The following is a 14,541-nucleotide window of genomic DNA, read 5'->3' as shown; positions in this document are numbered from 1 at the left end:
GATGAACCTTGAAAACATCATGCGCAGAAGGACAAATATTGTATGATCTCAATTATATGAAATAAGCAAATACATAAAACCAAAACAAATAAACCCATTACTGTCGAGTCGATTTCAAGCCATAGTGACCCTATAAGACAGAGTAGAACTGCCCCATAGGGTTTCCAATGAGCAGCAGCTGGTGGAATCAAACTGCCGACCTTTTGGTTAGCAGCCAAGCTCTTAACCACTGCACCACCAGGGCTCCAAGCCAATATGGAGAAAGCAAGGATTATTAGTGGTTACCAGAGATGGGAGGGAGGGGGAAAAAGGGAGTTTTTGTTTAGGGGGCATTGAGTTTGTATAAATGGCAATGGAGTGATTTGGAAATGGACAATGAGAATGGTGCATAACTCGAAGAATGTAATCAAGTTACTGAATTGTACATGTAGAAATTGTAGAGATGGTTTAAGTTTTGTTATGTACATTTTCACCACGGTTTTAAAAAAATGATGCTCAATAAGATTTTTAGCTAAAACAAATAGTTGCCTTTATAGGATAAATGCCTTATGTGAGGAAAAAGCTCGCAGTTTGTAGAAAACTGAGAAATCTACAGATTTGTATGATTCGCCAATTTAGAATTTGAAAAAAAATTATATATAAATATTTATAGTCCATTTTGTTTGGTCCCATGTCTCTTTCATGCACTCTTTCCATTTTTATGCTTTTCTCTTTCATCTTTTTTTTTTTTTTTCTGAATCCTTTCACAAAACAGTGAATTAAGTAACAGGGATTAAGAGACTTCACATGGTCTCTTCATTTGCATGCTAATCGTGTTGCAGAACCAGGAAAACTGGCAAGCATTTCCAACTCTTACAATGCATTTACCAGCAAGGGTACTCCTGCTCTTCAGGTGTGTAGCCCAAAGCCTTCAGGATTTTATTAATAATCAACAGCTGGTGCCACCTAGTGTCTGTCCTCTCCATTCATCAGTGGAATCAAATACAGAGCACTTCTTAGTCACAAACGAAGCAAGCCTGAACTCCAAACTAACAAACAGAAAACCACGGTTTGGAGAGTCCAGTGGCTGATTGAAATTACACTATCTTCATTGAAAGAAAAACCTTTTTTAAGTAACTATGGTAACAGGAGTATGAGGCTAGCAGGAAGCTGACATTTTTCTCATAGGAGGCAATTCACAAAAGGAGAGTCCTACTAAAAGATGCAATGTGAAAGAGTTTTTCCTGACTTGAACTGTCACTTAAAACGGTTGTGAAAAGTTCAGAAATAAAACTGGCAGAACTGTATCTTGTATGGACAATAGTGTGGATATAGCTGAGTTTTTTTCCCCCCCAACCAACTCAGAAATAACCTTGTATCATTTGGATGCAAAATTCTGTCAGACTTTAAGCTTCACCAAGTACTGTAACAGACTGTGGAGAAGCATATATAGTACTCGAAAGTATTATTGGTAAATAATTAGATTGCCCCGATCCCATAATTAAAAATATGCTTTCAGTTAACACTACACATTTAGAAAACTAGTGTCTTTCCTCCTGTATGTATGAATTATGAATTAGATTCAACTAAAATCATGTCTGTATGCTTCAAGGTTAAAAAGTACTCATCCAAATCCTTGACAATTTTCAAAACATCAAGTTAGTAAATAATTTAGAGAATCCAAGTAGTATAATTAGCTCACCAGTTTCTCTTTGATGCACTAATATTTAAACACATTGTTTTCACTCAGTCTTTCTAAGATGAAGACGTAATTGAAAAACATGGACTAACATTCAGGAAAAAAAAGTTACGTAACAGTCAGTGGTGTTCCTTGACCAGACTGACTGGGATATCGTAATTAATACAGGAAAACGCACAGCACATATAGGCACACGTGTGATTAACTAATATCTGAACATATTAGATGTTCATATATGATAGTCTATTAACTTGGATGGCTTAGCTACTCAGGCTGTTGGAGAGACTGGTTGGAGAGCTGAAAGACTCTGAATTCTATAGATAGTTAACAATCATGTTGTGCATATTCAGAAAAAACTATTTCTATATTATTTGACATCTGTTTTAAGCACTTGTTAAAAACAGCTTTGAATGTTTTATTTTCTCGTTACCCTACTGGTGATAAAAATTATTTCAATATGTTCGGTCCAATATATACTCACTGACAGATCCCCATGACAGCGTACGAAGATAGAATATGGAAACGGTGCATAGTCTCTATAAAAAGCTTAAATTGTTCCCTTTTCCCCATAAACTTTATTTTTGGAGACAAATGCAGTCCGGGCTCAGACTCCATTTCTTTAAAAGTACTTATAAGAACAATCCACTGATTGTATGGGAAAGAAAGATTGCAGAACAGAAAAGGTTCTAAAAATTGTACGCAGGCAAAAAAAGAAAATGTTAAGAGAAAACTCATCAGGGTTCCAACATAATTAAATAAACAAATGTCCCAATTTTCAATAATTTATCATTTTCTGTCATTTTTCATTAACAGCATTCAAAGCCCTATCTGAAACAAGCTGATAGAGAGAAATTAAGAGCAGTAATCAAGCGAGAAATGATAGACCAGCTGGGTCGACATCAACTTGGCAAAACGTGAATACAGTTCAATAGCTGAAACAGATGCTGGAGTTGTTCAGAAACCCTGCAGGAGATATTGATGTATTTTCTTCATATAATGCAGAACGACTGAATAAATGTCAAAAGCTAGGAATTGATGAGGAGAAAAGACTGACAGCCAAACTCCTTCTAAAATAGAAACCAAGTGTAACAATCTTCAACCCATCCAAACATTCTATACATTCTCATTTCTTCCAATGTCTGAATATGCCAATATATCAATCAGTCCTTGGAACTAAATTGAATGAAACTGCGCTGGGGGAGATTCACCACAGATTCTCTCTCCCCCCCTCCCCGCCCCCATCATCATATACCTGGAGAAACCCAGAGTCTTGAAAAACACTTTATTTTAAAATCTTGTAACACTGATTTCTCTCCAAGAAGTGTTTCCCTGAGGTTTGGAGGCAAGCACACCCCCCCCCCAAAATCTAACGCAGTACAAGGTAATTTTAAAACCCATTCTGTAAAAGCAACACTGTTTGCAGAGTTTGAAGAGCTCGGCAACAAACCTCAGCTACTAACAGCTGCTTGTTCAAACATATGCTTTGTCATGGTCAGCTTCTAATTGTATTCATAATGATGTAATAGCTTTAATAATCCTACCTTCCATGCCAGCTGTTTTTCCTGTCACTCCATCATGCCAATAAGTTGGCTGCTGTAACAAATCAAGAGAGTGCAAAACAGCATCTTTCTCCTGATTCTGTCATCTTCCTGAAAGCATTCTATTACTGCCGACTGCTGGGAACCAGAAAGTCTATTTGAATTCCAACAGCTCCCCTTTCGCATGATTCAAGTTAGGTTAGGTGGGCATGCCTAACATGATTCTCTCAGTCATTTATTATGCAGCTGCTACAACGTCCGTGTGGTAACCACTCTGACTATCTAATACGTCAGTCGAACAAAACCTACACCTCGGAGCAAACACAGGAGCCAGAGCAGCGTTCTGCATTTAACGAGCGTTCTTCCTGCCTAGAAAACAGTGGCTCTGCAAATCTCTTTCACTATCTTTGGATTAGATTCTTTTCCTAACTCTACCAAGAGTGGAGTTCCTTGGCCAAAAATCAAATTATCCACACTGAAATTTTGGCTTTTTTTTTTTTTTAAACTTATCTTCCCAGCTCCTTCATGGTAAAAAAACTCCCTCTTCTGATTGTACTTTTTAAATAAGGATGCTGTGTACCCAGCTTCACACCCCTGCTTTATTATCTCAACTGGAATTTGCCTCTTGTCATTCTATTGGAAAATTTTCCAAGAAGATGATATTTTTCAAAGCGATATGACTTAATTTGCACATTGGAGGCATTTAAAGTCTGATACTCAGTGCATTTCTCCCAAGGGTTGACTTTATACTTGATATTTTCACTAGAAGAGTGCTTTCTTTAGAAAGTAAGAAATTAGATTAGTTGAATCACTCCGACAGCTTGTTTACTAATAAGTGTCATTTTAGGCAAAATGCATTTTGTATTTTAAAAGGATCATTTATGAAGTAGTTTTTATTTTAAAAAAACTTACCCAGTTGCCATCAATCTCTACAGCATTAATTTGAGCTAAAACTTCTAAGTATGCCTATCTCTTAAAAAAAATTTTTTTTAGGGTGCTAATATTTAGAGTTTGAAACTATGAAACGGGAAAGGTCAGATGTTTTCATAAGAAAAATATCTTAAAAGGAAAAAACTGATGAAATGTTGTTACCTCTCAACCATCTATCAGATAATCACTTATCCCCCAGTCCACAAAATAAACAGCTTGTTGGGTAGCTACTTTTTGAAATGACAAGCAACAATTCATTAAGCATATGCGAGATATTTAAATGTCTCTACTCTGAAATACTGTTTCCCTAAAGTATATGTGTGTATGTGTGTGTGTGCATCCATTTTAATTTTATTATTTAACAAACATGAATAAAATACACAAACCAAAAAAACCAGTTACCACCAAGTCAATCCCAACTAATGAATAATCCCTATATATCGGGACATATACAAAAGTTAGCAATTTATGGCTCATTATTTGATTATTTAACTTATAAATGCTGGAAACAAATCAAAATGACAAAGCCCACTTAAAACCCATCGAAGTTTCTCTAAAATATTATACACATCACTCATATAACAATTCTGAAAATATTTATTACTATTTCTCACACACACAAAAAAAACAAAACAAACATTTGTGGTCAGCCTATATGTCTTATAGGTTTTGAAGGTGCTGTGGTTAGGCGTTGGGCTGCTAACCAAAAGCTCGGCAGTTCAAATCCAACAGCTGCTGCTTGGAAACTCTATGGGGCAGTCCTACGCTGTCGTATAGGGTTGCTATGAGTTGGAATCGACTCGATGACAACTTTTTCTTTTTTTCTAAACGTTGCGTGATTTGCATTCTACTCTTGGCCTCTGTCTAACACTCCAGCTTCATCCTTTGTGCCTCCTTCTTTCCTTCACACTTTGCTTCAGCCAAAATGAATTTCTTTTAGTCACTCCCAAAACACTGTGATCCCTCCAGTCTCAGGGATTTTGCACATTCTGTTTCACTTATCCAGAATTCTCCCCTCAATTCTGATCGCCTACCTTCCATCTAATCTTCAGGTATCTGCTTGAAACATCATTTTCTGGGTGAGGGATTTTTCATCCCCTTGATAAAATTATATTCTGCTAAGCAGTTTCATAGCTCCCTATACTTCTTTTATCTTCATCATAATGATGGCAAATACTTACACAACACTTACAAACTGCTAGGCACTGTTCATATATATATATATATATATATAAACCCAATATATATATATATAAAACAAACATATCTGTCTATCTCTCCCTACTACATAGATACTCAACAACCTTCACGCCCAACCTATAAGGAAGACTATTATTCTCTGCATTTTACAGATGAGAAAACTGAGGCACTGAAAGTTAAATAACTTGACTAAGGTCACATCACTTTGTTTGTCTTTCTTGGTATACTATAAGTCCTTGAGACTGGAGAGCACTTTTTTTTTTTTTTTTTTGGTCCACTGGTATACCTTAAGACCTAGCACTGTACTTGAAAAGTTTTCCTCCATTCATTCACATATTCAGTAACCCTGCTTTATGCAATGCACTGTACTAAGCACTGGTGATAAACTAATGAACAAACCAGATATGGATTCTGTTTTCATGGAGATTATGGGCTAGAATAAGGGTTCTAAATTCAGCTCCAAGGGTCATAGGTAGAATTCAGACATCTGTTAACTTGAATGATAAGGTAACATTTTCGTTTAATTTTGTCAGTTTTTACAGTAGTAAAACAAAATTTTATATCACAGTATAAAGGCTGTAGATATCTCAAGATATTGCCTGTGCTCATCACTACTTTAAAATTATGACTGTTACTGAGCTTACTGCTATACCTTGTTACTTAATGAATTAATAAAGAAGTATTATATCACAGGAAACCCTGGTGGTGTGGTAGTTAAGTGCTATCAGTGCTAACCAAAAAGTCAGCAGTTCAAATCCACCAGGTACTTCTTGGAAACTCTCTGGGGGAGCTCTAATCTGTCCTATAGGGTCACTATGAGTTGGAATTGACTCGATGACAACGAGTTTGGTTTTTTACATCACAACTTTTAAAATATTTAGAAAATGGTATTTCAATACAATTGGTTTCTGTTGTCATTTTATATATTTTATTATCTTGTGTATTTAAATATAATTCAGATAAGGGAACCTTAAGCTTTACCAAGTGTCAAAGGGGCCCATGTTAGAACCCCTGGCCTAGAGTAATGCAGAATGTAGCATAACGTTTAACAGCATTGTCTCTAGAGTTAGATGACCTGGGTTCGAATCCCATATCCATGGCTTATAATTAACAGGTTCCAGGGAAATTCCTTAAGAAGCCCTGGTGGTGCAATGGTTAAAATGATGGACTGCTAACTGCAAGGTCAGTGGTTTGAAACCATTAACAGCCCCATGAGAGAAAAATGTGGCAGTCTGCATCCATAGATATTTACAGGCTTGGAAAACCTATGAGGTCGCTACCAGTCGACCTGATGGCTGTGGTTTTGGTTTGGTTTAGGGAAGTTACTTAACCTCTCTTAGTCTCAGTCTGTTCTTCTGTAAAATAGGAATCATAACTGCTCTTTTGGATTCTTGCTGTGAAGATTAAAGACGACAATGACAATACCTATCATCTGGTAAACTCTTAATAACTGACGGCACTGGGTTATTATTAGTGAGTGACCTGGACCTTAAAAGATTATGAGAAATAAAAATTGTGATAAATGATAAAAAATGATAACAAAGATTTTTAGAATTGAAACTGGAACTCTCCGATGGAAATGTAAAATGTTAAAACCGTTTCAGAAAACAGATTGGTAGTTCCTTAAAACATTTAACATACATAAAAAAAATATGAGCCACTATTTCTACTCTGAGAGATATGAAAGCATATACCCACACAAATTTTTCCAAGATAAAAGAAAGCATATATTCACACACACACACAAAACTTATACAAGAATATTCATAGCATCTATGAACGAAACTGCTAACAACCCACATGTTCATCATTATGTGAATGGATAAACTGTGGTATATCTAGACAATAGAATATTACTTTGCCATAAAAAGGAATGGACTGTTGATACATACAACAACATGGACGAATCTCAAAGTCATTATGCTAATTGAAAGAAGCAAAACAAAAGAGTACATACAGCATGATTTCCTTGACATAAAACTCAGGAAGTGCAAATGAACCTATAGAGACAATAAGTAGATTAGTGGTTGCCTAGGGAAGGTGGCCAGGTTAAGGAGGAGTTGCAAAGGGATACTTCTGGGATAATGGGTATGTTCACTATCTATATTATATGATGGTTTCATAAAAAATATTTATATACATGTATATATATACACACATACATATATATGTATCAAGTAAATTTTAAATATGTATAATAATACCTCAATAAAACTGTTTAAATAACTTCATTTAAATCATCGTTTAATGATTTTTAACAGAACATTCATATTAATTTAATTATACAGTTAAAATATCATGTACTATCATTTCCTTAAAAGATAATTAATCTACAAAACTTCAAAGGTAAGTAGTATATGTTCTAAGCAATCTTCTCAATGGCATGAAATAACCCTGAGCATCCCAAGAAAATATTTTCCTCCATCATCTGATATTTATAGCTTTTCATTTCATGATTGAACAACCTGAAAACCAATTATTGTCCCATAACAGAGAATAATTTTGCTCTATTCAACATACATAATTTTATTTATTTATTTTCTACATCTAAGCCAGTTAAATGAATAAACTATCTAGATGTTTACAAAATGATCAGTTGAATAAAATCTAAGGTGATGATCAATATTAGCTTTTTGCCATATAATTCCACGTTACAGAAAACCTTGGACTGAGCTTCCTTTGTTAAGCAATGACTGAATACTAAAGGACTGGATTTTAAGTTATACTCCCTTCACAGCAAAGGATATCATATCATATTCACCAAGTATTATTTGGAGAAGATGACTGCAGAAAGGTCAATGAACCCACATGACGATAAGATTGAAAACAATAAAACACATTCCTACAAAAAATTTTGCCTTATGCAATGTTAAAAGTGTTAAGGTGGTAAAAAAAAATTTAGCCAGGTCTCTGAACTTTTAAAAAATTATTACCTTTATATAGTCACAGCTAGATCAATGAAAAGTAGAAAATACTGGTTTCATAATCCTATTCTAACACTATCTAGATCACTCAAAAAATATTAAAAGAAACAAACAAACACAAATCAGATCATGCCACTCTCAAATCCCTCCAGTGGCTTCTCCTCATCCTTAGAACAAAGTCCAAAATTCTTACCAAGGCCTGTAAGACCCTGACCCGTGTGTTTTCTTATTCTGCTCTATCATGAGACTGACCTTATTGCTCCTCAAACATGTTAAGCATATTCCCACCTTGGCCTGTTTCCACTTCCTTTTCCTTCCCACCAGGAACATCAGTCCACAAATATTGCAAGGCTCACTCTTCAGGCAATGTCACCTCCACTCAAAAGGTCTCCACTCAAATGTCATCTTCTCAGAGAGATATTACTGGACTTCCTTCTCAAAAATAATACTTCCCTGAGCTTCATCTCTCTCCATTTCTTTGCCTTGCTTCATGTATTTTTTATAGCACTTATCACCATCAAGCTTCAAATTATTAATTGGCTAACCAACTGATTTTCTCTCCCAATAGATTACAAACTCCATGAGAGTAGAAGGTAGGTACATTATCTGTCTTGTTCACCACTTTAACCGTGGTATATTAAAAAAAGCACTTGGCACAGAGTTGAATATATATATACATATATATATATTTTATATATATATACATATATATATACATATATATATACATATATATATATATATATACATATATATATATATATGCCCCTGGGTGCTGCAAACAATTAACATGCTTGGCTGCAAGATTGGAGGTTGGAGAAAAACCTGTGATCTACTTCCAAAAAATCAGCCACATGGCGTCGGGCAACTAGTTATCTATCTACCTATCTATCTTTCAAATTATCTATCTATCTACCTAATCAGTTGCCATGGACTCAATCCCAAGTCATGGCTACTGACCCCATGAGTCTGAGTAGAACTGTAAGCCATAGGGTTTTCACTGGCTGACTTTCTGTGTATATTTTTTTAATTGTAATTTAGTTGAAGGTTTACAGAACAAACTAGCTTCTCATTAAACAGTACACATATTGTTTTATGACACTGGTTAAAAATCCTACGATATGTCAACACTTTCCCTTCTTGACTTTGGGTTCCCTATTGCCAGCTTTCTTGTCCCCTCCTGTCCTCTAGTCCTTGCCCCTGAACTGGTATGCCCCCTTAGTCTTATTTTATTTTACGGACCTGTCCAATCTTTGGCTGAAGGGTGAGCCTCAGGAGTGACTTCATTACTTAGCTAAAAGGGTGTCTGGGGGCCATACTCTTGGGGTTTCTCCAATCTCTGTCAGGCCAGTAAGTCTGGTCTTTTTTTGTGAGTTAGAATTTTGTTCTACATTTTTCTCCAGCTCTGTCCAGGACCCTCTATTGTGATCCCTGTCACAGCAGTCAGTGGTGGTAGCCAGGCACCATCTAGTTCTACTGGACTCAGTCTGGTGGAGGCCACGGTAGTTGTAGTTCATTAGTCCTTTGGACTTTAGTTTTCTTCATGCATCCTTGCTCCCAAAGGGGTGAGACCAGTGGAGTATCTTAGATGGCCACTCATAGGCTTTTAAGACTCCAGACGCTACTCACCAAAGTAGAATGTAGAACATTTTCTTTATAAACTATGTTACGCCAATTGAGCTAGATGTTCCCTGCTGAGACCATGGTCCCAACAAGTCCTCACCATCCAGTAATTCAGTCCCTCAGGGTGGCTGATTTTTTGGAAGTAGATTGCTCAGCCTTTCTTCCATGTTGTCTCTGAGTGAACTCAAATCTCTAACCTTTTGGTTAGCAGCCAAGCATTTTAATGCTTTGCACCACCCAAAGTCTGTCTCTCTTTCTTTCTCTCTATATGTACATACACACACACACACACATATATAAATTTTACATGAATGAATGAGCATAATAATTAATGTCTAGTATTACTCTTAAAAATGTACTTCTAATAGGTGACTTTGGAAGCTGTCTATTTTCTCGTATATGTTTTTCTTGCATTTGTCGGAGTATGCTTTTCCATAGGAAAGAAGTTACTGTACAAAATAGTAGTTCTTAAAAAAAAAAAAAAAATAAGAGGACTTTTTTTTTTCTAGCAAATTTTACAGACAAGACCTAATATGCTAAGTTTAATAGGTTTGTGCCTGCATCAATGAAATTTCATCATCCTGGCTATTATAATGGAGTAAGAACTAATATATGATATTGTGAATTATTTATCCATTAGTTCATTCAGCACCTATTATATGCTAGCCATAGTGGTGTAGTGGTTAAGAGCTCAGCTTGGTTTGGAGGTTTAGGGTCATGGGTTCATGGGACATCCCAGTAAATTGGCTTTGGAATTGGCTCAGCTGCTAATCAAAAGATCGGCAGTTCAAATCCACCAGCTGCTCCTTAGAAACCGTATTTGGCAATTCTGCTCTGTCCTATAGGGCCACTATGAGTCGGAATTGACTCAACGGCAACGGATTTGGTTTTCTGGTTTTATTATATGCTAGACACTTTGTTGGGTGCTGGGAATATTACTGTCCTCATAGAGTTGATAGTTTTGTGATACAGATAGATATTGGACAAACAAGTGATGAGACTTAGGGTCATGTCTTAGTTTCTTAGAGCTACTATAACAGAAAAACCACAAGTAGATAGCTTTAACTAACAGAAATTTATTTTCCCATAGTTCTAGAGGCTACAAGTCTAAATTCAAGGCACTGGCTCTAGAGGAAGGCTTTCTCTTTCTGTCAGCTCTGGGGGAAGGTTCTTGTCTGTAGCTTCTGTTCCTGAGGTCCTTGTTGATTTTCATGTGATGTGGCATCTGTCTTTCCCCAGTTGTGCATCCTTCTTCAGTGCCTAATCTGCTCTTTTATATCTCAAAAGTGACTGGCTTAAGACATGCTCTACAGTGATGTGGCCTAGCTAACATAACAAAGCCAATTCACTGGGATGTTCCATGAACCCATGACCCTAAACCTCCAAACCAAGAAAACAAATTCTGTGAGGTGGTTGTACATAAGCAGCATCAGCAACTACCTTTTTTTTTTTTTGTAAATATATGTAACACAATATTTGCCAATTCAACATTTTTCACATGTACAGCTTAGTGATATCAATTAAGTTAATAAGTTGTGCAATTATTACCCTTAATGGATGCCAAATTTCTCATCACCAAGACAGAAACTCACTGCTTCCCAAACAATGGCTCCCCATGTCCCCTTCCCTCCCACTCCTGGTAAGTCTCTCTATATTTGCCTATTCTTATCATTTTACATAAGTGAGATCATTCAATATTTGTCCTTTTGTGATTGACTTATTTCACTCAGCATAATGTCTTTCAAGTTCATCCACATTGTCACATGTATCACAACTTCATTTCTCTTTCTGGCTGAACAGAATTCCACTGTATGTATGTACCATGTTTTGTTTATCCATTCAGCTCTTGATGGGCATTTAGGTTGTTTCCACCTTTCAGATACCGTGGATAGTGCTGCAGTGAACATTGTTGTACATAGGTCTGTTCTAGACACTGTACTCAAGTTTCTTGGGGTGAAATCACTGAGTCACCTGGTACTTTTATTTTTAGTTTTGTTTAGGAACTGGCACACTGTTTTCCATAAGGGCTATACTATTATGTGTTCCCATCAATAACAGATAACGGTTCCAATTTCCTCACAGTCTGCCTAACATTTTTTATTTCCCGATTTTTTCATCTTAGCCATCCTACCTGGAGTGAAGTGGTAACTCACTGTGGTTTTTTTTTTTTTTTTTTTAATAACTTTTATTAAGCTTCAAGTGAACGTTTACAAATCCAATCTCACTGTGGTTTTGATTGCGTCTCTTTGATGGCTAAAGACATGGAACATCTTTTCATGCATTTGTTGGCCATTTGAATACCCTCTGGTGAAATGTCTATTCAGGTCCTTTGCCCATTTCTTGATTGGGTTGTCTTGTTTTTGTTAACATGTTGTTGTTGTTATGTGCTATTGAGTCAGTTCCGACTCATAGCGACCCTATGCACAACAGAACGAAACACTGCCCTGTCCTCACCCATCCTTACAATTGTTGTTATGCTTGAGCTCATTGTTGCAGACACTGTGTCAATCCACCTCATTGAGGGTCTTCCCCTTTTCCACTGACCCTGTACTCTGCCAAGCATGATGTCCTTCTCCAGGGACTGATCCCTCCTGACAACATGTCCAAAGTATGTAAGATGCAGTCTCACCATCCTTGCCTCTAAGGAGCATTCTGGCTGCACTTCTTCCAAGACAGATTTGTTCGTTCTTTTGGCAGTCCATGGTATATTCAATATTCTTCGCCAACACCACAGGTCAAAGGCATCAACTCTTCTTCGGTCTTCCTTATTCATTGTCCAGCTTTCACATGCGTATGATGTGATTAAAAAAAATACCATGACTTGGGTCAGGCGTACCTTAGTCTTCAGGGTGACATCTTTGCTCTTCAACACTTTGAAGAGGTCCTTTGCAGCAGATTTACCCAATGCAATGCGTCTTTTGATTTCTTGACTGCTGCTTCCATGGCTGTTGATTGTGGATCCAAGTAAAATGAAATCCTCGACAACTTCAATCTTTTCTCTGTTTATCATGATGTTGCTCATTGGTCCAATTGTGAGGATTTTTGTTTTCTTTATGTTGAGGTGCAGTCCATACTGAAGGCTGTGGTCTTTGATCTTCATTAGTAAGTGCTTCAAGTCCTCTTCACTTTCAGCAAGCAAGGCTGTGTCATCTGCATAACACAGGTTGTTAATGAGTCTGCCTCCAATCCTGATGCCCCGTTCTTCTTCGTATAGTCCAGCTTCTCGGATTATTTGTTCAGCATACAGATTAAATAGGTATGGTGAAAGAATACAGCCCTGACGCACACCTTTCCTGACTTTAAAACAATCAGTATCACCTTGTTCTGTCCGAACAGCTGCCTCTTGATCTATGTACAGGTTCCTCATGAGCACAGTTAAGTGTTCTGGAATTCCCATTCTTCACAATGTTATCCATAGTTTGTTATGATCCACACAGTCGAATGCCTTTGCATAGTCAATAAAACACAGGTAAACATCCTTCTGGCATTCTCTGCTTTCAGCCAGGATCCATCTGACATCAGCAATGATATCCCTGGTTCCAGGTCCTCTTCTGAATCCAGTCTGAATTTCTGGCAGTTCCCTGTTGATATACTGCTGCAGCCATTTTTGAGTGATCTTCAGCAAAATTTTGCTTGCATGTGATATTAATGATATTGTTCTATAATTTCCACATTCAGTTGGATCACCTTTCTTGGGATTAGGCATAAATATGGATCTCTTCCAGTCAGTTGGCCAGGAAGCTCTCTTCCATATTTCTTGGCATAGACGAGTGAGCACCTCCAGCGCTGCATCTCTTTGTTGGAACATCTCAATTGATATTCCATCAATTCCTGGAGCCTTGTTTCTCGCCAATGCCTTCAGAGCAGCTTGGACTTCTTCCTTCAGTACCATCGGTTCCTGATCATATGCCACCTCTTGAAATGGTTGAATACTGACTGATTCTTTTTGGTATAATGACTCTGTGTATTCTTCCCATCTTCTTTTGGTGCTTCCTGTGTCGTTTAATATTTTCCCCATGCAATCCTTCACTATTGCAACTCGAGGCTTGAAGTTTTTCTTCAGTTCTTTCAGCTTGAGAAACATCGAGTGTGTTCTTCCCTTTTGGTTTTCCATCTCCAGCTCTTCGCACATGTCATTATAATACTTTGTCTTCTCTAGAGGCCCTTTGAAATCTTCTGTTCAGTTCATTTACTTCATCAGTTCTTCCTTTTGCTTTAGGTGCTCGATGCTCAAGAGCAAGTTTCAGAGTCTTCTCTGACATCCATCTCAGTCTTTTCTTTCTTTCCTGTCTTTTCAGTGACCTCTTGTTTTCTTCATGGATGATGTCCTTGATGTCATTCCACAACTTGTCTGGTCTTCGATCACTAGTGTTCAATGCGTCAACTCTGTTCTTCAGATAGTCTCTAAATTCAGGGGTCATATTTTGGCTCTCGTGGACTTGCTCTGATTTTCTTCAGTTTCAGCTTAAACTTGCACATGAGCAATTGATGGTCTGTTCCACAGTGGGCCCCTGGCCTTGTTCTGACTGATGGTATTGAACTTTTCCATCATCTCTTTCCACAGATGTAGTCAATTTGATTTCTGTGTGTTCCATCTGGCGAGGTCCATGTGTATAGTCACCGTTTATGTTGGTGAAAGAAGGTATTT

At 37.1% G+C, this 14,541-nt stretch overlaps 1 protein-coding gene across 1 annotated transcript in view; it reads right to left on the bottom strand.

Moving 5' to 3' along the window:
* The window catches only part of DMD (dystrophin), a 2,447,064-nt gene extending 2,443,745 nt beyond the window's left edge, over positions 1–3,319 (bottom strand). Inside the window, exon 1 of the mRNA XM_049872854.1 lies at positions 3,220–3,319. Coding sequence (XP_049728811.1) covers positions 3,220–3,226 — 7 coding nt within the window. The 5' untranslated portion in view covers positions 3,227–3,319. The remainder of the gene's footprint in view (positions 1–3,219) is intronic.
* Positions 3,320–14,541: the final 11,222 nt, after the last annotated feature.

Source organism: Elephas maximus, chromosome X (assembly GCF_024166365.1).
Source record: "Elephas maximus indicus isolate mEleMax1 chromosome X, mEleMax1 primary haplotype, whole genome shotgun sequence".
NCBI classification, from domain to species: domain Eukaryota; kingdom Metazoa; phylum Chordata; class Mammalia; order Proboscidea; family Elephantidae; genus Elephas; species Elephas maximus.
This window is presented reverse-complemented; position numbering and strand designations above follow the sequence as displayed.